Source organism: Nyctereutes procyonoides, unplaced genomic scaffold (assembly GCF_905146905.1).
Source record: "Nyctereutes procyonoides isolate TBG_1078 unplaced genomic scaffold, NYPRO_anot_genome, whole genome shotgun sequence".
NCBI lineage: Eukaryota > Metazoa > Chordata > Mammalia > Carnivora > Canidae > Nyctereutes > Nyctereutes procyonoides.
This window is the reverse complement of record NW_026575049.1, coordinates 16,906,321-16,933,403: the sequence shown is the minus strand read 5'-3', so window position 1 is coordinate 16,933,403 and position 27,083 is coordinate 16,906,321. Positions and strand designations below refer to the sequence as shown.

General features: G+C 38.1%; 1 protein-coding gene and 2 pseudogenes across 1 annotated transcript; 1 reads left to right on the top strand and 2 right to left on the bottom strand.

Annotated features, from left to right (window-relative positions):
- Positions 1–296: 296 nt before the first annotated feature.
- LOC129512131 (60S ribosomal protein L10a-like) lies at positions 297–14,757 on the top strand (annotated as a pseudogene).
- A 3,030-nt stretch (positions 14,758–17,787) lies between these two features.
- LOC129511868 (olfactory receptor 6C3-like) lies at positions 17,788–18,726 on the bottom strand. The gene has a single exon (XM_055328968.1). It carries the CDS (start codon positions 18,724–18,726, stop codon positions 17,788–17,790), a length of 939 nt encoding a protein of 312 aa, XP_055184943.1.
- Positions 18,727–23,685: 4,959 nt separating this feature from the next.
- Positions 23,686–24,623, bottom strand: LOC129511982 (olfactory receptor 6C1-like; annotated as a pseudogene).
- Positions 24,624–27,083: the final 2,460 nt, after the last annotated feature.

The window sequence follows — 27,083 nt, the reverse complement described above, 5'->3', positions numbered from 1 at the left end:
TATAAATAATAGTGAAAGATAATAGAAGGGAAGGGAGAAGAAATGGGTAGGAAATATCAGAAAGGGAGACAGAACATAAAGACTCCTAACTCTGGTAAAAGAACTAGGGGTGTTGGAAGGGGAGGAGGGCGGGGGGTGGGGTTGAATGGGTGACGGGTACTGAGGGGGACACTTGACGGGATGAGCACTGGGTCTTATTCTGTATGTTGGCAAATTGAACACCAATAAAAATAAATTTATTATTAACAACAACAACAACAAAAAAAAGAAATGCGGGGGCAGCTGTAACCACGGAAATGGAGACCAGCTGGTCAGAGCCATTGACAGTTGGAACATCGGCTCAATGGGCAGAACTGATCGCACTGGCCAAAGTGCTGACCATGGGAGAAGGTAAACGAATAAACATTTACAACGACAGCAGGTACGCCTTCACCACCACTCATATCCACGGAGCCCTTTTAATAGAGAGAGAGGGCTTCTGACAGCAGAAGGAATGACTATTAAAAACAAAACGGAGATTCTTGAACTCCCGAGGGTCCTCTGGCTGCCCAAGGCCCTAGTCATCATCCACTGACACCCCAACTATACTGAAACTGATTTACACTAAATCAAACGCTTGCCTATGACCCAATGCTTGCGTGGCTGGTGGAGGGCTGTGGACTCCAGTATCATCCTGCCAGAGGAACTAGGATGACAGGTCCTATCCAAAATGCATTGGAGTTCTCATATGGGAACAAAGAAGATGGAAGACCTCATACGACTTGCAAAGATCACTATTAAATACTCTCGAGCAAAGATTGAGCAGATTGCGGCAAGCTGCCATGCGTGCCAATTAACTAATGTCACTGCCCATGAATCTAACCTGGGTATCCGGCTCCGGGGGGACCACCCAGGAACCTACTGGAAAATGGACTTCACTGAGGTAAAACCTGGAAAATATGGATACAGGTATTTACTAGTGTTTGTAGATAATTTTTCAGGATGGACAGAGGCATTTCCCATCAAACATAAAACAGCACAGACCGTGACCAAGAAACCGCTGGAAGACATCTTACCATGTGGAGGCTGAGAGAATTAGGGCCATTCAAGTTTAACATTGGCACAAATACAGCCATTGTAGCTTCGGTAGCCATCTCAGGCCACTGTGACCAGGTACTGAACTCTATCTTACTCTGGCTACAGAAAAAAAACACAAAGCACGTCCTTATTGGAATAAGGAAGCAAGAGCTTGTGAGACCTCTTTACTGGAGATTCTCACACCCCCACCCTTACTTAAAAACCCCACCTTACCCCTAGACCAGCCCATAAAAACCCAGCTGTAACCCATCTCGGGGTCCAAGTCCCTGCTCCGCTATGTCAGGTATACTTGGACCCAAGTTCAAGCTTGCTAATAAACCCCCATGTGCTTGCAAAAAAAAAAAAGATGTGGTTCATGTATACAATGGAATATTACTCAGCCATTAGAAATGACAAATACCCACCATTTGCTTCAACATGGATGGAACTGGAGGGTATTATGCTGAGTGCAGTAAGTCAATCGGAGAAGGACAAACATTATACGTTCTCATTCATTTGGGGAATATAAATAATACTGAAAGGGAATATGAGGGAAGGGAGAGGAAATGTGTGGGAAATGTCAGAAAGGGAGACAGAACATAAAGACTCCTAACTCTTGGAAATTAACTAGGGGTGGTGGAAGGGGAGGAGGGCGAGGAGTGGGGTGAATGGGTAACTGGCACTGAGGGCGACACTTGAGAGGATGAGCCCTGGGTGTTATTCTGTATGTGGGCAAATTGAACACCAATAAAAAATAAATTTATTATAAAAAAAGGAATCGATACTGTATTTTATTAAATGTTTTCGCTGCATCCATTCAGAGGATCATATGGTTCTTGTTTTTTCTCTTGCTGATTTGATCAATCACATTGATTGCTTTACCAGTTTTGAACCAGCCTTGCATCCTGGGAAGAAATCCCACTTGGTCATGGTGAATAATCTTCTTAATGTACTATTGGATTCTATTGACGAGTATCTTGTTGAGAATTTTGCATCCATATTCATCAGGGATATTGGTCTATAATTCTCCTTTTTGGTGGTGTCTCTGTCTACTTTTGGAATTAAGGTGATGCTGGCCTTGTAGAACATGTATGGGAGTATCCCATCTCTTTCTATCTTTCCGAACACCATTAGTATAATACGTATGGTTTCTTTAAACGTTTGATAGAATTCCCCTGGGAAGCCATCTGGCCCTGGAATTTTGTGTCCTGAGAGGTTTTTTAAAAAATTTTTTTAAGATTTTTTACTTATTCATAGAGATGCAGAGAGAGAGAGGCAGAGACACAGGCAGAGGGAGAAGCAGGCTCCATGCAGAGAGCCCGACGTGGGACTGGATCCAGGGTCTCCAGGATCACGCCCTGGGCTGCAGGCGGCACTAAACCGCTTCGCCACCAGGGCTGCCCCCTGGGAGGTTTTTGATGACTGCTCCAATTTCCTCCGTGGTTATTGGCCTGTTCAGATTTTCTATTTCTTCCTATTCCAGTTTTGGTAGTTTGTAGTTTTCCAGAAATGTGTCCGTTTCTTCTAGATTGTCTAATTTATTGGCATAGAGCTGCTCATACAATGTTTTTAAAATCGTTTGTATTTCTTTGGTGTTTATGGTGTTCTTTCTCATTCCTGGTTTTATTAATTTCAATCGTTTCTCTCTTTTTTTAATAAGGGTGGCTAATGGTTTATCTATCCTATTAATTCTTTCAAAGAACCAACTCCTGGTTTTGTTGATCTGTTCCACAGTTCTTCTGGTCTTGATTTCATTGAGTTCTGCTTAAATACTTATTCACTCTCTTCTTCTGCTGGGTGTAGGACTTATTTGCTGTTTTTTGCCAGCTCCTTTTGGTGTAAGGTTAGCTTTTGTACTTGAGTTCTTTCCAGTTTTTGGATGGATGCTTGTATTGCGATGCATTTCCCTATGACTGCTTTTGCTGTATCCCAAAGAAATTGAACAGTTGTGTCTTCATTCTCATTAGTTTCCAAGAATCTTTTTCATTCTTCTCTAATTTCCTGGTTTACCCCTTTCATCTTTTAGCAGGATGGTCCTTAACTTCCACGTGCTTGAAATCTTTCCAGACTTCTTCTTGTGATTTAGTTCTAATTTCAAAGCATTGTAGTCTGAAAATACGCAGGGGACAATCCCAATCTTTTGGCATTGGTAAAGATCTGATTTGTAACCCAGTATGTGGCCTATTCTGGAGAAAGTTCCATGTGCACTTGAGAAGAATGTGTATTCAGTTGAGTTTGGATGTAAAGTTCTGTAAATATCTGTGAAATCCATCTGGTCCAGTGTGTCATTTAAAGCTCTTCTTTCTTTGGAGATGTTGTGCTTAGAAGACCTATTGAGGGTAGAAAGAGCTAGATTGAAGTCACCAAGTATAAGTGTATTATTATCTAAGTATTTCTTCACTTTGGTTATTAATTGGTTTAAATATTTGGCAGCTCCCACATTCGGGGCATATATATTGAGGATTGTTAAGTCCTCTTGTTGGATAGATCCTTTAAGTATGATATAGTGTCCCTCTTCATCTCTCACTACAGTCTTTGGGGTAAATTTTAGTTTATCTGATATAAGGATGGCTACCCCTGCTTTTTTTGAGGACCATTTGAATGGTAAATGGTTCTCCAACCTTTTATTTTCAGGCTGTAGGTGTCCTTCTGTCTAAAATGAGTCTCTTGTAGACAGCAAATAGATGGGTCCTGCTTTTTTATCCAGTCTGAAACCCTGCGCCTTTTGATGGGGTCATTAAGCCCGTTCATGTTCAGAGTTACTATTGACAGATATGAGTTTAGTGTCATCATGATATCTATCCAGTCCTTGTTTTTGTGGATTGTTCCACTGAACTTCTTCTTAAAGGGGAATTTTAAGAGTCCCCCTTAAAATTTCTTGCAGAGCTGGTTTGGAGGTCACACATTCTTTCAGTTCCTGCCTGTCTTGGAAGCTCTTTATCTCTCTTTCCATTCTGAATGCGAGCCTTGCTGGATAAAGTATTCTTGGTTGCATGTTCTTCTCATTTAGGACCCTGAATATATCCTGCCAGCCCTTTCTGGCCTGCCAGGTCTCTGTGGAGAGGTCTGCTGTTACCCTAATACTCCTCCCCATAAAGGTCAGGGACTTCTTGTCTCTTGCTGCTTTAAGGATCTTCTCTCTATCTTTGGAATTTGCAAGCTTCACTATTAAATGTCGAGGTGTTGAACAGTTTTTATTGATTTTGGGGGGGTCTCTCTATTTCCTGGATCTGAATGCCTGTTTCCCTTCCCAGATTAGGAAAGTTTTCAGCTAGGATTTGTTCAAATACATATTCTGGCCCTCTGTATCTTTTGGCGCCCTCGGGAACCCCCGTTAAACGTAGGGCTTTTTTCCTCAGGCTGTCGTTTATTTCCCTTAATCTATCTTCATGGTCTTTTGTTTGTCTGTTTTTTCCTCAGTTTCCCTCTTTGCCATCCACTTGTCTTCTTTGTCACTCACTCGTTCTTCCACTTCGTTAACCCTCGTTGTTAGGACTTCTAGTTTGGATTGCATCTCATTCAATTGATTTTTAATTTCTGCCTGATTCAATCTAAATTCTGCATTCATGAAGTCTCTTGAGTCCTTTATGCTTTTTTTCTAGAGCCACCAGTAGCTGTATAATAGTGCTTCTGAATTGGGTTTCTGACATTGAATTGTAATCCAGATTTTGTAATTCTGTGGGAGAGAGGACTGTTTCTTTTTTTTAAACTATTTTTTTTATTTTTTATTTATTTATGATAGTCAGAGAGAGAGAGAGAGAGAGAGAGGCAGAGACACAGGCAGAGGGAGAAGCAGGCTCCATGCACCGGGAGCCCGATATGGGATTCGATCCCGGGTCTCCAGGATCGCGCCCTGGGCCAAAGGCAGGCGCCAAACCGCTGTGCCACCCAGGGATCCCGAGAGGACTGTTTCTGATTCTTTCTTCTGAGGTAAGTTTTTCCTTCTAGTCATTTTGTTCAGTGCAGAGTGGCCAAAAATAAGTCGTATTGGGAAAAGGAGAAATAGAGAGGAGAGAAAGAAGGAAAGAAAAGAGAAAAAGAAAAAAGAAAAAGGAAGAAGAAAAGAAATAAAGAGAAGAAAAAGAGAAAGAAAAAGAAAGAAAGAAAAATAGGGTGGGGGAAGCAAACAGAAATCAAAAAGCAAAAAAAAAAAAAAAAAAAAAACACGGGGGAGTATCTTCTGTTTTTCTATACTTTAAGTCCCTTGACTTCCCCTGAAACTTGTCCTTCTAGCTGGTCTTCTGGGGGAGGGGCCTGTTGTGCTGATTTTCAGGTGTGAGCACTTGGGCGAGCTGCTCTGCCCCTGCCTGGTGCAGGGCTCAGTGGGGGTTGTTTACCCCATGAGGCCCCAGGAGGAACAACCACAATGGCTGCGCCAGCTCTGGAGCCCTGGATTCAGCTCCCACAGTAACAACGGAGCTCTCAGTCTGCAGGGCCTGGGGGCTCCAGTGGCGGGGCCGCTGATCTGCTCAGCTTGGGGCAGGAGCGTCCTTGCTGTCCTGGGCCCTCCCGGCCTCTGCCTGTTCGGGGGGAGGTCGCATCCTGGGTTGTGTCCCGGCGCCCAGTGCTCTGGGCCTGCGCTGTTGGATTCGCGCTCCGGCCGAACAGCCGCCTCTCCACGGAGCTGCCGCCCGAGCCCCTCCGAGCTCCTCCCGGAGCCACGCAGCCTCCTCCACACGGAGCCTCTTCCTCTGCCAGAGCCCCTCCGAGCTGTTCCCGGGTCAATGCGTGTGCGCGCTGCAGCCCTTAGGGAGCTCGGCGCACTCTCCTGGGTGCACAGGTGTCTGTTAGTGTCCCAGGGAGCCCGAGGGCATCCCCGCCCTCCTGGGTCCTACTCTAACGCCCTGCGGGCCCCTTTCCGCCCGGGAAGATTGGTGAAGCTCCTGCTTGTCCAGAACGGGGCTCTCCTGTCCTGGGGTCACTCGCCCCGGTCTTAGCCCGGCTCCTCGTGGGGCCCCTCCCCCTTGGAAGCCTTTTCTTTATTTATTTCTTTTTTCCCCGTCTTCCTACCTTGATAGGAGCGTGAACTCTTCTCACTGTAGCGTTTCAGCTGTTCTCTCTTTAAATCTCAGGCCGAATTCGTAGATTTTCAGGATGATTTGAAGGTTATCTAGGTAATTTGGTGGGGACAGGTGATTTGGGGACCCTACTCATCCACCATCTTGCCCCTCCTCTACATTACAGTTTTCAGGTGAGAATCCACTACTATGATAATGATGATGGTCAGGTTTCCAGTTACACCCAATATGTAGGTGATAAGTAGAAATGTAAAAAATAAGTATCTGTGTTTGAGGGTTATTGGTCAATCCCAGAAGGATGAAACTACTTATTGATGTATGGTTTCTCAGTCCTGGGTCCTAATTTCTATCCAATCTGCACATAAAACTAAGGGACTCAAGATCTGAGAAGAGGGTGGCAAAACATAGGTCACAATGGACTTATTTAGAAAAGCCAAGGAATATATTTTTATATGTATTTTGTTTTCCTTGACAGTAAATATTTTTTTGAAAATTCACGCTCTCAGCTCTGCTGACATGTCATTGGATAGCTTTGAAACTCAGCTTTCAAATATTTTGAGCACAAATGGCAAGATATACATTTTATATTGTAGTCCAATGTATATGCACACACAAATACATACACACACAAATAGACACATGCATGTTAGTGAAACAAAACATTTCCAAAAAAGAATATTTATCTACCTTGCTCTGTGGTGCTTTCTATTCTAATTTATCTCATGAAAAATAAATGCAAATATCATCAAATTGACTTTATACTCTACTAAGTGGTCATGACTTGTATTTCAGAAAAATAATTTTTTAGGGATTCTTTAAATAACTTAGTCCAAGTGAAACATAATTTTTTATGATTTTAAGTGCACACTATCCTTTTACTTTATATTTTGGACTAGATTTATTCATAGCACACTTCCTTACCCTGGGGGCAATGAAATCATGAACTTTAAGGTGTATCCTTTTTTTCTAAGAATATTTCCCTTATCACTAACTGAAACTTTACTCAGTTTCATTATCTGCTTGAGGCTTTTTTTTCCTGGATAAATTGGAACCACATGAGGAGTGGTTATGGCACAAGGTGTTTCTTTTTTTTTAATGATAATAAATTTATTTTTTATAGGTGTTCAATTTACCAACATACAGAATAACACCCAGTGCTCATCCCGTCAAGTGCCCCCCCTCAGTGCCCATCACCCATTCACCTCCACCCCCTGCCCTCCTCCCCTTCCATCACCCCTAGTTCATTTCCCAGAGTTAGGAGTCTTTATGTTCTGTCTCTCTTTCTGATATTTCCCACACATTTCCTCTCCCTTCCCTTATATTCCCTTTCATTATTATTTATATTCCCCAAATGAATGAGAACATACAATGTTTGTTCTCCGATTGACTTACTTCACTCAGCATAATACCGTCCAGTTCCATCCACGTTGAAGCAAATGGTGGGTATTTGTCGTTTCTAATGGCTGAGTAATATTCCATTGTATACATAAACCACATCTTCTTTATCAATTCATCTTTTAATGGACACTGATGCTCCTTCCACAATTTGGCTATTGTGGACATTGCTGCTATAAACATCGGGGGCACAAGGTGTTTCTATATCCATCTAACAAAGCAACTGACATGACTTCAACTGCCATGACCAAACCTATAATTCTACAAGACCTTTGCCACGTAAAAATCCTTTCCTACATCTTTCCCAGTATTTTCTCAAATTATTCTTGCCTTCACCTGATTTTTACTGGTTGCCCACTTTGGCACAGAGCAGTTAGCATTTTGATACACAACAAATAAACATATGAGTGAAAAAATGTTCTGTACATAACTGAAGAATATTAGACTTATCATTTTGTAGCTTAGGCTGATAATTGTCAGGCTGAAAGCCTAGAGACCTTCCTATTAAGTCACTGATGTTGTCATCAGCTCTGTAAGCATTTAATACATTCACAAATCGGACTTCTACCTTTAGGTTCTTTTTTTTGTATATTTTTATTAGAGTTCGATTTGCCAACATATAGCATAATACCTACGGCTCGCCCCATCAAGTGCCCGCTCAGTGCCCATCACCCAGTCACCCCAACCCCTGCCCACCTCCCCTTCCACTACCCCTTATTCATTTCCAGGAGTTAGGAGTCTCTCATGTTCTGTCACCCTCCCTGATACTTCCCACTCATTTTCTCTCCATCCCTCTATAATCCTTTTCACTATTTTTTATGTTCCCCTATGAATGAAACTGTATAATGTTGTCCATCTACAATTGACTTACTTTGCGCAGCATAATACCCTCCAGTTCCATCCATGTTGAAGCAAATGGTGGGTATTCATCATTTCTAATGGCTGAGTAATATGCTATTGTATACATAGACCACAGCTGGTTTATCCATTCATCTTTCCATGGACACCGAGGCTCCTTCCACAGTTGGCTATTGTGGACATTGCTGCTATAAACATGGGGTGCTGGTGTCCTGCAATTTCACTGCATTTGTATCTATGCGGTAAAACCCAGTAGTGCAATTGCTGGGTCATAGAGTAGCTCTATTATTAATGTTTTTTAAGATTTTATTTATTGTTTCATGAGAGACACACAGAGAGAGAGAGTGTGAGAGAGAGAGAGAGGCAGAGACACAAGTAGAGGTAGAAGCAGGCTTGATGCAGGGAGCCTGATTTGGAACTTGATCCTGGTTCCCCAGGATCAGGCCCTGGGCTGAGAACAGTGCTAACCACTAACCAAGCAAGGCTGCCTTATTTTTAACTCTTTGAGGAACCTCCACACAGTTTCCTTGAGAGGCTGCACCACGTCATATTCCCACCAACAGGGCAAGAGGGTTCTCCTTTCTCCACATCCTCTCCAACAGTTGTTGTTTCCTGTCTTGTTAATTTTCCCCATTCTGACTGGTGTGAGGTGGTATCTCATTGTGGTTTTGATTTGTATTTCCCTGATGGCAAGAAATGCGGAGCATTTTCTCATGTGCTTGTTGGCCATGTCTATGTCTTCCTCTGTGAGATTTCTGTTCATGTCTTTTGCCCATTTCATGATTGGATTGTTTGTTTCTTTGGCATTGAGTTTCAAGAGTTCTTTATAGATCTTGGAAACTAGCCCTTTATCATAAATAAATAAAAATTTAAAAAAATCACGAATGAAAAAGGAGAGATCAGAACCAATACCATGGAAAAACATATGATTTTATTTTTTTAATTTTTTAATTTTTTATTTTAAAAAAAAATTTTAAATTATTTATTTATGATAGTCATACAGAGAGAGAGAGAGAGAGAGAGAGAGAGAGAGAGAGAGAGAGAAAGGCAGAGGGAGAAGCAGGCTCCATGCACCGGGAGCCCGACGTGGGATTCGATCCTGGGTCTCCAGGATCACGCCCTGGGCCAAAGGCAGGTACCAAACCGCTGCGTCACCCAGGGATGCCCTACATATGACTTCAAAATGTATTATGAACACCTATATACCAATACATTATGTAATCTGGAAGAAATGGATGCATTTCTGGAAACCACAAACTACCAAAACGGGAACAGAATGAAATAGAAAACCTGAAAAGGCCCATAACCAGGGAGGAAGTTGAAGCAGTCATCAAAAATCTCCCCAGACACAAAGGCCAGGGCCAGATAGCATCCCAGGGGAATTCTATCTAATGTTCAAGAAGAAAAAATACCTATTCTAAAACTGTTCTGAAAGATAGAAAGAGATGGAATACTTCCAAATTCGTTCTATGAAGCCAGCATCACCTTAACTCCAAAGCAAATACCCCTCCAAAAAAAGAGAATTATAGACCAATATCCCTGATGAACACACATACAAAAATTCTCTAGAAGATACTATCCAATAGGATCCAACAGTACATTAAGAAGATTATTCACCATGACCATGTGTGATTCATCCCCAGGATGCAAGGCTGGCTCAACACTAGTAAAGCAATCACTGTGATAGATATCAAGAGAAAAACTAGGAACCAGGGGATGCTCTCAATAGATTCAGAGAAAGCATTTGAAAAATACAGCATCCATTCCTGATCAAAACTCTTCAGAGTGTAGGGATAGAGGGAACATTCCTCAACTTCTTAAAAGCCATCTACGAAAAGTTCACAGCAAATATCATTCTAAATGAGGAAACACTGGGATCCTTTCCCCTAAGATCAGGAACAAGACAGGGATGTCCACTCTCACCTCTGCTATTCAACATAGTACTAGAAGTCCTAGCCTCAGCAATCAGGCAACAAAAAGAAATAAAAGGCATTCAAATTGGCAAAGAAGATGTCAAACTCTCCCTCTTCACAGATGACATGATTCTGTACATAGAAAACCCAAAAGACTCCAGCCCAAGATTGATAGAACTCATACAGCAATTTGGTAGCATGGCAGGATACAAAATCAATGCCCAGAAGTCAGTGGCATTTCTATACACTAACAATGAGACTGAAGAAATGGAAATTAAGGAGTCAATCCCATTTACAATTGCACCCAAAGGCATAAGATACCTAGGAATAAACCTAACCAAAGAGGTAAAGGATCTCTACCCTATAAACTATAGAACACTTCTGAAAGAAATGGAGGAAGGCACAAAGAGATGGAAAAATATTCCATGCTCATTGATTGGCAAGTTTTTTTTTAAATTTTTTTGGCAGAATTAATATTGTGAAAATGTCAATGTTACCTAGGGCAATTTACACTTTTAATGCAATCCCTATCAAAATACCATGGACTTTCTTCAGAGAGTTGGAACAAATCATCTTAAGATTTGTGTGGAATCAGAAAAGACCCTGAATAGCCAGGGGAATTTAAAAAAAGAAAACCATAGCTGGGGGCAACACAATGCCAGATTTCAGGTTGTACTACAAAGCTGTGGTCATCAAGACAGTGTGGTACTGGCACAAACAGACACAGAGTTCAATGGAACAGAAGACAGAATCCAGAAGTGGACCCTCAACTTCATGGTCAACTAATATTCGACAAAGGAGGAAAGACTATCCACTGGAAGAAAGACAGTCTCTTCAATAAATGGTGCTGGGAAAATTGGACATCCACATGCAGAAGAATGAAACTAGACCTCTCTCTTGCACCATACACAAAGATAAACTTAAAATGGATGAAATATCATAATGTGAGACAAGATTCCATCAAAATCCTAAAGGAGAACACAGGCAACACTCTTTTTTGAACTCAGCCACAGTAACTTCTTGCAAGATACATCCACGAAGGCAAGTGAAACAAAAGCAAAAATGAACTATTGGGACTTCATCAAGATACGAAGCTTTTGCACAGCAAAGGATACAGTCAACAAAACTAAAAGACAACCTACAGATTTGGAGAAGATGTTTGCAAATGATGTATCAGATAAAGGGCTAGTGTCCAAGATCTATAAATAACTTCTTAAACTCAACACCAAAGAAACAAACAACCCAATCATCAAATGGGCAAAAGACATGAAGAGAAATCTCACAGAGGAAGACATAGACATGGCCAACATGCACAGGAGAAAATGCTCTGCATCACTTGCCATCAGGGAAATACAAATCAAAATCACCATGAGATACCACCTCATACCAGTGAGAATGGGGAACGTTAACAAGGCAGGAAACCACATGGGATCCCTGGGTGGCACAGCGGTTTGGCGCCTGCCTTTGGCCCAGGGCGCGATCCTGGAGACCTGGGATCGAATCCCATGTCGGGCTCCCGGTGCATGGAGCCTGCTTCTCCCTCTGCCTGTGTCTCTGCCTCTCTCTCTCTCTCTCTCTCTCTCTCTCTCTGACTATCATAAATAAATAAAAATTTAAAAAAAGGCAGGAAACCACAAAAGTTGGAGAGGATGTGGAGAAAAGGGAACTCTCTTACACTGTTGGTGAGAATGTGAAATGGTGCAGCCACTTTGGAAAACTGTGTGGAGGTTCCTCAAAGAGTTAAAAATAGATCTGCCCTACGACCCAGCAATTGCACTGCTGGCAATTTACCCCAAAGATGGAGATGCAGTGAAGTGACGGGACACCTGCACCCCAATGTTTGTAGCAGCAATGTCTACAATAGCAAACTGTGTAAGGAGCCTCGGTGTCCATCGAAAGGTGAATGGATAAAGGTGTGGTCTATATACGATGGGATAGTACTCAGCCATCAGAAAGGATGAACATTCACCATTTGCTTTGACGTGGATGGAACTGTAGTGTATTATGCTGAGTGAAAATAGTCAATCAGAGAAGGACAAACATTATGTGTTCTCATTCATTTTGGGGAATATAAAAAATAGTGAAAGGGAATAAAGGGGAAAGGAGAGGAAATGATTGAAAATATCAGTGAGGGGGACAGAACATTAGAGACTCCTAACTCTGGGAAAGGGACAAGGGGTAGTGGAAAGGGAGGTGAGTGAGTCTTTGGGGTGACTGGGTGACAGGCACTGAGGGGGATACTTGGCATGATGAGCACTGGGTGTTATGCTATATGTTGGCAAATTGAACTCCACTAAAAATAAAGTTGAATACCTATGGAAGTCTAATCGTACGGTTCCATCTGGTACCTTAATGATTAAAATATAGGATTTTGTCCTATATATGTCCACAGTGGAGATCCTGAGAGTAGAACCAGAAAGAAAAGAGTTTCTGTCTGTTAAGTAAGGAGTTTAAGAGGTGCTGCTATTGTTGGGGATTGTAGCAATTTCTGTCTATGGTTATGAAAAACAAGGAGTTCTAGAAAGCCCAGGCATAGCAATGTATTCAAACTAGATATCAGAGCAGAGCAATGATAATTTCAGGGCAGGAGATATTAATAGTTTAGATCGAAATAGGCATTTTGAGACCTCCATTCCTTTGTGATTATCTTAACACATAATTTAGTAAATGACTGCACTATAATAAGAAGCCCTTTGGTAGTCAATAATGAACAAAATATTCTCTTTACAAGAAAAATGCTCATAGTCTGTTAACATAATCAAGAAAGATGAAATTCTTGTATATTGTGAAAATTTCTAGTCATATTGATAACCATACTGTACCATGAAGCTCATGTGATCCTATTTGGCTATAAATTATAGTAATATACTTCCAATTTTATAGATGGAGCAAAAAGGGCAATGTGAGCTTGAGGACTTTAGAATTGGAGATATATGTCATAGAGAGATGAAGGGCATGATGAACACCAAAGAGCTCTGATTATTTAAGAATACAAGGGTTTACTATGATTCAAATGAATCTAATGGAGAATGATTAAGTAATATCTATAAGTGAGAGAATCAACTGTCAATCCCATATTCTATGATTCTTTAAATAACTTAGTGCTAAATCTAAAAATGACAGAGAGTCTTGCCAATGAGAGATGGTATTATTATACAGGTATATGTGATATCTGACAGTACCAATGCAAGAGCTTGAGATTCTGAGTTTCTTTAGTGAAAGTAACTTTCCGCATTGAGGTTAGGGATTTAAGTTAATTCCAAAGGAGTAGTTATCTTTTCCATTTTGAATTTTCTGAGATTTGCTATTTTGGAGAAAAAGCTCCTTAAGCCAAGCCTGACATTTTTTTAATTGCTAGTGAAATAATTTATTTTGTGCTTCATGCATTTTGCATCTAGTTCCACTTATATTTAAATTTTTTTATAAATTTATTTTTTATTGGTGTTCAATTTGCCAACATATAGAATAACACCCAGTGCTCATCCCGTCAACTGACATTTTAGATGGGCTTATTTAGTACTTTTGTGAAAGAATTATGAAAGAAATAGCATCCTATTGTGAAATTCTAAGATTTCTTTGTGTATGTTTATACAGCAAGATTTCTCCTCTCCCCCAGTAATTGGTACAATGGGTTCTTTGGGGGGGGGGGACATAGTTTTGATCTGAATCACTGTTCTAATGTATATTGGCCATATATACATTCTTTGTTTCCTATAAATTTGTCTCACTCTTTAAAAGGAGGAGAAAAACATACCCATTAAAGGGACCCATTTAAAATCCTAGACGGGCCAGTAAAATGTTCAACATAGTTTAAAACAGATAAATTTGCTCTCTTTTCTGGTTACCGTGGCATGAAGTTTGACAAGCAGCGAAGTCTCCAGCAACACCCTGTACTGGTGGTGTGGGAAGTCCAGCCCGGTACCAGCACCAGCACCTGAAATTATCAGAGATGGTGGAGCAGCAGGACAGCCTGAAGAACTCTGATGCTCAGAAGGACAGACACTTCTCAGGCACCATCAGGCTTAATTCCACTGTGCGCCCCAAGTGTTCCTTAAGCCTTTTGGGGGACTGGCAGTGATGAGGCCAATATTGTGTGTGTTCTCCACATGGACCCTGAGTCGCTGAAGAAACTCAACAAGAATAAAAAATTAGTCAAGAAGCAGGCCAAGAAGGATGATGCCTTTTTGGCTTCAGAATCTGTGACCAAGCACATCCCCACAGGTCTCCAGTCCCGGCCTGAACGAGCTGGCAAGTACCCTTCCAGGCTGACCCGCAGTGAGAGCAATGGTGGCCAAAGGGGATGAAGTGAGGCTCACCGTCAGAGTCCAGATGGAGAAGGTGCTGTGTCTGGTGGTGGCCATGGCCAGGTGAGGAGCTTGTTACAACATCCACATAACCGTCAACTGCCTGGTGTCCTTGCTCAAGAATTGGAAAAACACCTGGGCTTTCCACCTTAAAAGCACCTGGGCAAGCCCCAGCGCCAGTACGCCTTAGTAAGCTGTATTGTTACCATTTAAACAAAGAAAATAAATATATGTAGTATTCACATGAGGAAAGTATCTATTTTATAGCATAATTTTTTTCTGTGCATGATAAATTGAGTCAATAAAATTAGCTTTTCATGGAAAGCATACAAGAGAAGCAATGGCTACTTGTTGCTTTGTTTCTTTCCACGTGATTCACTACTCACGTCTCTTGCTTTCACGACTGTCATTTGCAATCATTATTCTCTGCCCAGAATACCCATTTAATTATATTTCTTATTTTCTTTTGGAATTCTTACTGCATTACTACAAATGCTGTGAGCAACCCCATGTTTTATATTTATATGGCCCTGGGTATATGTTTTCATATAAGATCAATTCTATATCTAAATATCTACCTGTTTATGTGTTGCTTGAAATCTTATAAGATGGATATGGTATACTCTATTGATCCAAATGTCTAGCACATGCCTGCAATGTAGTTGTTTTGAAAGACTTTTTAGAAATAACATCTGTCATGAGAGACACCTAACTCTGGAAAATGAACAAGGGGTAGTGGAAGGGGAGGTGGGCAGGGGGTTGGGGTGACTGGGTGGCGGGCACTGAGGGGGGCACTTCGTGGGATGAGCACTGGGTGTTATGCTATATGTTGGCAAATTGAACTCCAATAAAAAAATTTAAAAAAAGAAATAACATCTGAATGAACATTCCCCATAAGAATTAGGAAGAAATTATATTTTTGAGATTCTTATTCTCCTCATAGCATGCTGTTAATAGCCACATACAGGTACTGAGTATTGTTATTGGTTTTTCTCTTAGTTTGTCTTGTTTGTGCATGGATTTAATTTGACAAACATACTTCAGTGTTTCCTAGATGTAAGGTGATAAATGCCTGAAAGAGTCTTAGAAATCTAGACTGTGGTCGATATAAATTCTTTCAAATAGGGCAGCCCAGGTGGCTCAGTGGTTTAGCGCTGCCTTCAGTCCAGGGTGTGATCCTGGAGTCCTAAGATCGAGTCCCTCATGGGGCTCCCTGCATGGAGCCTGCTTCTCCCTCTGCCTGTGTGTCTGCCTCTCTCTCTCTCTGTGTGTCTCTCATGAGTAACTAAATAAAATCTTTTAAAAATAAATAACTTCTTTCAAATAGATCTGAGAGCGTAATAGATATGGAGTGTTAGCAGGTTAAACTGAGTATATGATGAATGTATGATTCACAATACAGTTTGAGGGTAGAGGGAGCCATTTTGGAGAGTCTTGAGAGTATCATAATCCTATTCCCAAAAACCCTTTTCACTGCGGAAATAATGTGACTTTTTTCTGGTATAACATATATGAGAATGACCAAGAAATGAAATAAGAGTGAAAGCCAAAGCAGACAATGCATGTGGCTTTAGGGTTAAAAGAGCCAACATTTAGTGATTATTGTGAAACTGACCATAATTGTGCTATGAGGAAAGATGGGAAAACTGACATTTTCTTTGACAATGATAACATCCTCTGGCCTATAGGCTACTCACACCCAAGTTGCTGCATTTATCAAACTAAATTTTAATTACATGTTGCTTTTCTCCCCACTAGAATTTGATATTATTTAGAGCAATAATCCTCCTTTTTCATCACTACCCCCAATGCCTGCCATAAGTAAGAAAAATCTGAATGAGTCCATCACACATTAGAAAGACCGTTAATGTAACAATTCTAATATTGAACATGAGCTTTTATTCATAAATTATTACAAATGGAACTCAGTGTGAAAATGAAAGTAACCGAACAAGTCTGGATTTTGAGGTTAACGAACTGAGTATATGATGAATGTACTGAATCCAAGTTATGAAAGCTGCCATCACTATATGTTAAACTCTCAACGCTGGGCGGCCCCGGTGGCTCAGCGGTTTGGTGCCACCTTTGGCCTAGGGTGTGATCCTGGAGACCTGGGGTCGAGTCCCACGTCGGGCTCCCTTCATGGAGCCTGCTTCTCCCGCTGCCTGTGTCTCTGCCTCTCTCTGTGTCCCTCATGAATAAATAAATAAAATTTAAGAAAGAAAAACCTCTCAACGTTGATTTCACTGTGTTCATTCACCTATAAATTAGAGATAATAAGGCTCACTTTCTAATTTGTTTTGTAAAATAAATAAAATAAATTCGTGGTTTGCTTAATATAAAATAGAATGTGTAGAATATTATCAATAGATGTTAGTTCTCTTCCATACTGCCCAAACTCTAAAGTCAGTTCTAAATGCCACAAATAAAGCTCAATTGTCCAGAAAGATGAACTTTCACTGGTTTATCATAGTTTTGTGCATTTTATACGTTTGATATATTTTACGTTGTCTGTTGTCTACCTATTTTTTAATTTTTGGAGGTATTTGATCTACTTAAAGAAAAATACCTCTGACTAAAAGAGAACAGTGATTAAAAACATCTCATAAAGTTGATGGTAGGATTAAATGAGTCAATACAAACAATAGATATAGAATATAGGAATTGCTGAAAAGTGTTATGTTACCTTCTATCCCTTCTACTTTCCTTCTCTTCTCATTACTATCATCATTATTATAAACAGTATAAAGATTTGTATTATGTATGAATTTCTAATCTTTTAAAATATTTGAGTAGATATTTATATTTTATTCTCAATCTCCTGTTGATTGTGTTTATTTGATTTCATGGATATGACAAATAGAATCACATTTTTCTACCAACATTCATGCCTATTACTGGATAAGAATGAAAAGTTCAGAAATCTGCATCTATCCTGACAATCTTTCTATCAAACTAAATGCTCAGTGTCTCTTCAAAGGCAAACCACTTCCATTCAAAACCATAACCACGAATCCAAATGTATTCCTTCATCTAAATACATTTGAATAAAACACATGAATGTACAGAAAGTTATGGAACGATATTCAGTTTATCAAATTTATTGAGTTCAATGACTGGGAAATTTTAATATGGGAATGAAGAAAAAGAATAAAATAGATAACTCTAGTAAAGGAAATGGGGTTTTGAGAAAGTGTGAATAATAGCATCTACAAGAACTTCATTCTTTTAATGGCAATACTTTCATTTACTGGAGAAAAACAGAACCTTTTGGATAGTATCCTTAAAGGCTTGCTTTACTTGCTGATTCCTCAGGGTATATATAAATGGATTCATCATAGGAGCAACAGAAGTATTAAGAATAGCTACTCCTTTGGTCAAGGATGCCTTTTCTTTTGCGGAGGGGTTGGCATACATGAATATGCAGCTTCCATAAGAGATGGAAATGACAATCATGTGCGAGGAACATGTAGAAAATGCCTTTTTTCTCTGACTGGCAGATGGCAGTTTCAGAATTGTTCTAATGATGAACATGTAGGATAGAATTATTAGTGCCAGAGTGAAAAGCAGAATCACTATTGCAGAGTAAAAACCAATCACTTCTAGGAGCCATGTGTCTGAGCAAGATAATTGCAAGAGGGGAAAATAGTCACAAGCAAAGTGATCAATGACATTGGAGCCACAGTAATCTAACTGGAGGAAAAGAATAACTGGCGGGAAGATATTTAAGAATCCTGCCAGCCATGCACAAAAGACAAGTAAAATGCAGACTCTTTTGTTCATGATAGTCGTGTAATGCAAGGGTTTACAGATGGCTACATAGCGATCATAGGACATAGCAGTTAGAAGATAAAACTCAGTTATGCCCATGAAGATGAAGAAAAACAACTGAGCTGTACAATTATTGTATGAAATAGTTTTGTCTCTGGTGATAATTGTGCCCAGAAATCTAGGAATACAGACAGTTGTAAAGGATATTTCTAATACAGAGAAGTTCCTGAGGAAGAAATACATAGGGGTCTGTAGATGGGAGTCCACCAAGGTGAGAGTGATGATGGTCAAATTTCCAGTGACACTGAATATGTATGTGATAATTAAAAAGAGAAAAATCACAGTCTGAAACTCTGGGTCATCTGATAGCCCTAGAAGAATGAACTCTGTGGGTACTGTGTGGTTTTTCATTGCCGATCCTTTCTTCCCCCCTTTTAGAATGGAAAATATATGTGCCCTATAGGACATAAAAAAGTTAAAACACGATTGAGGTTAGAGTATAGAATCTTAAAAATATCCATAGTGATGAGTAATCTATGAAATCAAAAAACAAATGTTTTCCTTCAGCAACTGTCCAGTTTCTACTGGATCTCACATTTAGTATTATCTGAAGTTAAATATTGATCTCTTTTTGCTGAAAATACACTATCATGGGCCATGGATAAAAATATATCTTGTGCTGACATTTAAGAGGAAGCTATTTCTTCTAGTGTTTCTTTAAAATCAAGCTTCTAATTATTCTTTAGCTCCTTTTATAAAAAATGAAAATATTTTAATTGATGTTTCTTTCCACCAGTTATAAAAACTAGTCTGGATTATGAATAATCTAAATAAAGCATCTGAAATCCTACAGGGGTTGTTTAGGCCCATCTACACATTCTGTATTTTGAGGTCCACATAGTTTAGGCAACTTTCACAAGGTTAAACAATTAGACACCACAGTAATCATCTCACTGTGGAACATGCATGTTTATGGCAATGTTTTACTGGCATTCTCTCATGAATCACTTTCTAAAAGATTTGGTCCATGCTATCACTCTCATCACTTTTTCCCTTTTCTGATAAAAAGGCAGAAGAACAAGAAGATAATCTTCTATTACTAAATTAAATAATTGCCTAAAAATACTTTAATTTATACAATGCATACTTTTCTTTCTTTCTCTCTTTCTTTACAATTTTGCTATGGAAAATCAATAAGTAGATGGCCAAAATAACATTTACTGGAAAGCAGATATCCTTCCAATAGGGAATTTAAAAAATAATCCTATCTATAATAGAATATAATTTCAAATTAGAAAAAAATGAACAACCCAAGATTTATTTCTGTGTTCCTGCTTTAGGATTTCATTAATAGTCTCTTGGTAGTAAACAATTATTAAATTTTCAATACTGAAGGGGTTGTAAGTCCATAAACATGTATAAACATGGTTTTTAAAAATATTTGAATAAACTGGATATATATATTATATTGAAGAATAAAAAATTTACTTACTTCCTGATTCTTCTTGATGATTTAGTCTCAAATTTTATCATCTGATTTGCCTAAATTTACATAATTTCAGAACTGGTAAATCAAGTTAGCAAAATATTTGATTTCTATTTTGCTCTCAGAACAAGTGTGTTGACTTAACTTTTCCTTGGTTCTTTGGGATTATACTTCCCTTTGACTCACAAGATCCTTCATTCCTGATACTGTAAAATTCTGACTTTTTATATAATACAACTCATTCTTGCTTTTCATCTCTTTTTCAAATTCCATGTATAAATTCAGTTACATCTGGATTGACTAGTATTTTTCCATTGCCTCTTTTCATATAATACAAAATATTTCTATATTAAATCATTTTTCTTTCTATTCATGCAAACATTTAAAATCAATATTCTGTGATTCTATGATTATATATCTATAAAATATGAGTAGTATTTTCCTTAGGTTCAGGGACTGTTATATTTCCCTGCAAATGCTGCTTTGAAAAATAGAAGATAAGGAATGTTCTTCTCTATGTATGCTACACAAATGGAACTGGACTTACTTTACCTGTGTCTTTTTTGTTGTTGTTGGCCCAGGGGAATTCATTAAGTAAATAGAGTGCCAAGGAGAGGAATCATTAAAGATAAAGGTGAATCATTTTTACAAATATTGATTAAAAAGTATAAGAAGCAAAAATATTGAGGTAAATAGGCAAATATACAAACAATGTTATATCGAGTGTATGAAAGTTTGATTTAGAATCTCATTCTTCTGTGATTATACAAGGAATCCATTTTTCTCCCGGAAACTGGACTTGTCTCAGTAGAATTAGCATATTTATATCCTTTGAATGTTGGCAATCTAGGAAGAATTCTTTATCAGAATGAAATGGTGGAAAACACTACTGTGTATTTCTAGTATGACTTGATTGTCTTCTGAAATGGACAACCTATTAAAGACTGATGAGAAGGTTTATACCTATATTTATATTTGTTCATATGACATTTTCTCATATTGAGGATTTTTGTGCATCAATAAAATAAATATCTGGAAGTCTGGCATTGGATATTTTTAACTAGTTTATTTCCACATTTCCTTCAATGAGAGGTGTCACTTTTATTACTAGAAGAATAGTATAGTATAGAGGTATATATGAATCTATATGTACATAAATATGTAATATAATGTTACATTTAACAAATTATCTTTATTTTCCTCACAATTATAAATGTGGACATAAAACATGTGTGCATTTAATGTCATAAATGCAGATTATTTACAGTAGTGAAAAATGAGAATATTAGATAATGGGACAAAAGAAAGAAGTGGGAAAGGATGAACAAACCACTAGCTCACACATGGGACAATACATAGACACTATGTTGAATGTATAACTGACACACATTAAAATAAGCATTGAAAATATTTATTCACTATTTCAGTAGAGATAGTAAAACTAATTTTCTACTTAGGAAAATTCTATTCCTTTGCCTTTATTTTTGTATCCAAATAGTGAATCTTTTCATATTTTATTCTGAGCTTTTGTTGATTACCAGGCACTAACCATATACATATTATCTCATTTTTTTCAAGCAAGCCAACAATACAAAACCCTCTAAGGTCAGTGCTATTCAGGTAAAGAAAGAGTCTGGGACAGAAAGAAGTTAGTTAAGTGTCTGTCTGGTGTCTATCACTTGTGTATTTGTGAGCAACAAAATCTTTATTGATTTACTTACAGGAAAAGAAATGAGGTTCTATCTCACAAAGCACTGCACTTCATTTGAAATATCTTATTAGACATGTTTCTTCTCCATATCTTTCCTCAAACTTCTAGATGCTGAATTGTCTCTTTCCTCCTTGATCACTCTCTCACTTTCTTTCTACCTTTACTGTTTTATTCCTAGTTCCTAATAGCTCTCTAGCTTTTCTCTAGGCCTCCTAATAATTTAATTTTGATGAAGACTAATTATAACTGTTAGCCTCTTATCCACAAGCTAGTAGGACATCTGCTTTCTTGATAATGTGCCAATTACCTCCATGTATTCTGAGGTTGATGAGTGCCTATGTTTTAGGTCAAGGAAGTATTGTTCAGGCTACCAGGTTTCACTCTCCTCAGACAGTGGAGGACAGATTTCAGTTACAAATAAAGTTTTGCTGTAACATGTTCATAATTTTAAAAGTTTATTAAATCAAATTGTTAGGGGATCCAAATATATTAAGATTTTCTCTAAATCAACTCCTAACTCTGGGAAACGAACAAGGGGTAGTAGAAGGGGAGGTGGGTGGGGAGATGGGATGATGGGGTGACGGGCGCTGAGGGGGGAACTTGACAGGAACTTTTGTGTTATACTATATGTTGGCAAATAAGACTCCAATAAAAAATTTGCAAAAATAAATAAAATAAAATAAAGATTTTCTCTAAATCCTGAACTCACATCATATTTTTGAATAATTCCAGTGTGTATTGCTAATTATTTTCAGTGGTATATTATCCTCTCTAGGTAAGCCCTCCTACAAAATGTCTGGCTGGCCTCCCATTTACTGATTACCATCATCTAACTGAGCTATTATTCTATTTGAATTTATAATATCAGAAGTGTATCAGTTGACAGATGATGTTGGCACCTCATATATTACTAGGTGTAACCCAAATAATTATAGGAATCTTTTTGGGTGAAAAAAGGTTTTGCATCATAGGAATTCTTATCATTAGAAATATCAACATGGGGCAGCCCAGGTAGCTCAGTGGTTTAGCGCCACCTTCAGCCCAGGGCCTGATCCAGGATAGAGACCCACATTGGGCTCCCTGCATGGAGCCTGCTTCTCCCTCTGCCTGTGTCTCTGCCTCTCTTTGTGAGTGTCTTATGAATGAATAAATAAATTAAAAACCTTTAAAAAAAAGCTCAACATGTAAACCTTAACAAAAAGTGTTAATCATTAACTTCATGAAAAGTCAGTACACCTCAAATAAATTGATTCTTACATAGTTGTCAAAAGGCCTAATGTAAAATAAAAGAAAATGAATGCCAAATGCTTTAGAAAACATTCAGTTATTTCTTTGTCATACAAAATGCCCAGTAGTTATAAAATGCAAATTTTATTTTAACACTTTTGAAAGCTAGCTCAGTGTTATGTACACTATTGTATGTGTTTTATTTCTTCAGGGTTTTTTAAAGAACTGGTATGGTATATGCGGTAATTATGGAGTTGAAGAAATAAGGACTACTTCAAGCTTTCCCTAAGTAACTGTGTCTTCATACTTGTGTTTTAAGTTGAGAAATTATATGGCACAGAAAATTTTAAACTGGTTAATGAGAGATGCTTCTTGCTTTCTCAAAAAATATGTATAATTACATCATTCCTTCAGTAGTACTGTTTTTATATAGTTACTAAGTGTGCTACAATATGGAGAAGATAGTGCCTGTAATATCCCAATAAGACTGTCAAGCTATATTTATGGTCCTTGTAGAGTAAATTAAAAATAATGTTAAACATGACAATAATTTCTGAATTTCTAAAAAGTGTTTTCCTGATGAAATCATAAAACATTTTCTCTTGTATTCTTGTTCTTTTCCTAAGATTTCTAAGATTTCTGTTTTCTAAGATTATTGTGGAAAAATTGAAATTTAAAAGTAGTTAAAAGAAGGAAATGAGGCCAGTCTCATAGTTATAGAGTGGAAAGACTGGTTTAAAGGAAGGGAAGTGCAATGAAAAGGGAGTGGAATTTAAATGGAAAAAATATATATATTCAAATATCCTCAACAAACTGCTGGCAATAGAAATAAAAGCAATGAAATAGAACTCTAGTGAGGCTATGTGGGTATTAGACTTTTGAGAACTCTGGTTTTTGTTTACTTGCTCTTCATTATGCCTCTAATTTATGACTGCACTTTTTTTTTTCATTTGCTTGAGAAAAATACAATCTTCCTTGCCCTGTCCAGGAAGGCTCACTTGACTTGCTGGATCCTTAGGCTGTAAATAAAGGGGTTCAGCATGGGGGCTACCGAGGTGTTTAGCACAGCAACTCCCTTGCTCAGAGACACTCTGTCTTTTGCTGCTGGGTTAATATACATGAAAATGCAGCTGCCATAGGAGATGGAGATGACAATCATGTGGGAAGAACAGGTGGAAAAGGCCTTTATCCTCTGACTAGTAGAAGGAATCCTCAAAATTGTTCTGAGGATATATATGTAGGACAGAATTATTAATGCCAATGTGAACATTAATGTAAACACAGCACAGGAAAAACCCACTATCTCTAGGAATTTAGTGTCTGAACAAGAAAGATGTAGTAAGGGGAAATAGTCACAGGTAAAATGGTCTATAACATTGGACTTACAATAATCAAGCTGTATGAACAGCATGAGTAATGGGAATATGATTAAGAATGAAGCCGACCAAGAAGCAAAGACAAGGAGTATGCAGACTCTGGGACATGATGGTCATGTAATGCAGAGGTTTGCAGATGGCAATGTATCTGTCATAGGACATGGCAGCCAGAAGGCAAAATCCAGTGACTCCCAAGAAGATGAAAAAAAGAGAACTGAGCCATGCAATCATTAAAGGAAATGTTTTTATCTCCTGTAATCAGGGTGCTCAGGAACTTGGGTATGCTCACAGTTGTGAATGAAATCTCAAGTAAGGAGAAGTTTCTGAGGAAGAAATACATGGGGGTCTGGAGGTGGGAATCCAGCAGGGTGAGGGTGATAATGGTCAGGTTCCCAGTGATGCTGAGAATGTAGGTGATAAGCAGAAAAACAAAGATCACCTCCTGAAGCTGTGGGTCATCTGACAATCCCAGGAGGATAAAATCTGTTATTTCTGTGTGGTTTCTCATTTTTTTCCTTTTCTTTTGTAATCTAGAGGGGGAAAAAACAAGTAGATTGTAGAAAAGAGGATAATCCATGGATTGTTCTGGAATTTATCTCTAGAAATAAACATATTATGCCCTACTGATTTAATTTAGGATGTCTTTAAGACAACTCAATAAAAGCAGGTAAAATGTTTTAAAGTAAGTTCTTACCATATATGGTACTCTGTTTTACAGAGAATGTTTCTCCATTAAATCCTTATTTCACAGAACAGAAATTGAATCTAAAAAGTTTTTTAAAAACCTTATCCAAATCATGTACCCTAAATACACTTCTTCCAGGAGTTCACTTCTTAATGGGAAACTACTTGTCCTTTTTCCAACGACAATAAAAGTGTCCCGTTTCCTTATTTCTGTTGCCTAATTTCTTGTGTTATCATTTACTACACTAGTGTAATATAAAAAAACAGATATGTCAGGAAAAATATCACTCAAATGGTGAGGTCTCCAAATTTTGAAAGTCATTGAAGTTAAATCATTAACAATGTGACAGATTTCTGTTTTCACTCTGGCTCATATTCTCCTTTCAACCACCTACTACTCGTCCCAAGCCACAGACGATGAATTCATTGACATAATGTCGTCAGGTACTAGAGGGTACAGAATATGAAAAGCCAGAGCAGAGATTTAGTAGAATGGATCTATATATTTCATGGGCTAAGGAAGTAAAATTGTATGAATATCAAAAATAAACATTGTTTTCTACAGAACATTTTTTCCTTCAAAGTTTTTTTTCCATCTAAATGTTGTTTGTATTCTATTTTCTATCCTATATTACATTTTTAAATTTTTCCTTTTATTTATATCAGCATTCACTTATAGAAGCTCTATTTTGTCAACACCCTGGAGAAATCAATGAAACAGCACATGAAATCCATTTATTTTCTCTTCATGAATAATAATAATAACAACAACAATATATTTTAAAGTGAAAAAAGTTCCCTCAACAAATTAAACAGTCTGTTATCTGATCCTTTATTCTGTGCATTTTCATTAAATAGTAAAGTTTTGAATTCAGAGTCATGAGAGAAGTTTTGCAATAGAATATTTAGTTTTAAGATGTAGGATTGCTGATTTGTAGCACATAATGCATTATAACACTGTGAAATTTAAGTTTTTTTCTCTTACATGCCTGAGCCCTCTTTTCACTCACTTTACTGTTTAGCAAAAAAATATTGTTGTTGATTAAATTTAGGAAAATTCCAGCTAAGATGGATAGTTCTAAGACTACTGGGGAAGCATGTGAGATTCACAAAAAGCAAACATTTCTCTTGCTATTTCTAAGGGACTGGAGGAAACAGGCTGAAGAGCTCTTACAAGAGAAATCAGACATTACAATGACATATTTTGTAAAGAAACTTATGGCAATTCAAGTGTATGATGGATATTTCGATCATAAAAGTCATTGTTCTCAATAAACAACCCTCTATAATTAACAGCTGTGTGTAGGCTCTGATCTCTCAACAATTTCTGTGATGTTTTCAGTAGAAAAATGAAACATATGAGACTCTAAAATATAATTTTAGGCTTTCCCTCCTAACTACTCACCCACATTTCTTTTTTTCAGTAACATGTAAGCTATGGTTGCAAGTTTAATGTGGCCTCTACCCCTTTTTGTTTCAGTGAAGGCTAACCCATCCTGGATATCTTATTGTTGAATTACCTGTGTGGTTCAGTGAAAGTGAGTTTATCTATTTCATGAATGAATACTTGCTATTGTGTTAGATGAAATAGCTGATATGTGAATGAAATAATAAGCACCAACTAGTTATTACACTTATTTAAATAAATGCCTTTTAGGACACTTCTGCCATTTCATATAAATTTTAAGAGTGGATGGCCTTGTAGAGAAAAGAACAATTTCATCCTCTGAATCATCCAATTTAAGGTGCAACAGTTTAAGAAGACCTATTAAGGATCAAGAAATTAGGAACCCTGGGTGGTGCAGCGGTTTGGCAACTGCCTTTGGCCCAGGGCGCGATCCTGGAGACCCGGGATCGAATCCCATGTCGGGCTCCCAGTGCATGGAGCCTGCTTCTCCCTCTGCCTGTGTCTCTGCCTCTGTGTGTGTGTGTGTGTGACTATCATAAATAAAAAAATAAAAATAAATAAAGGATTAAGAAATTGCTTTTCCTTAGTTTTTTAAAATAATTGGAGTAATGGTAAGAATCTCTCTAAATTCCGCAATATAATTGGAAACTAACTTTATCATTCTGCATTCACTATGTGTTCTGAAATCTCAAGTTAAAAGTTCTAAAAAAAGTTGTGAACACATATGTCCTCAAGATAATTTGCACCCACAACATTAGCACACATTTTTCCAATTCTCTATCTTTCTCTCTCACTTGATAATCTTTTTCTTGATGTTAGGTCTATATGTTAGGCTAATTTGTCAGAGAAGAGAGCAAAATTCTGATTTAATTTGAT

What these genes read in the sequence shown, in the direction of transcription:
- LOC129511868 (XM_055328968.1), bottom strand. Translation starts at nt 18,726, where the DNA reads ATGAAAAACCACACAGTACCCACAGAGTTCATTCTTCTAGGGCTATCA.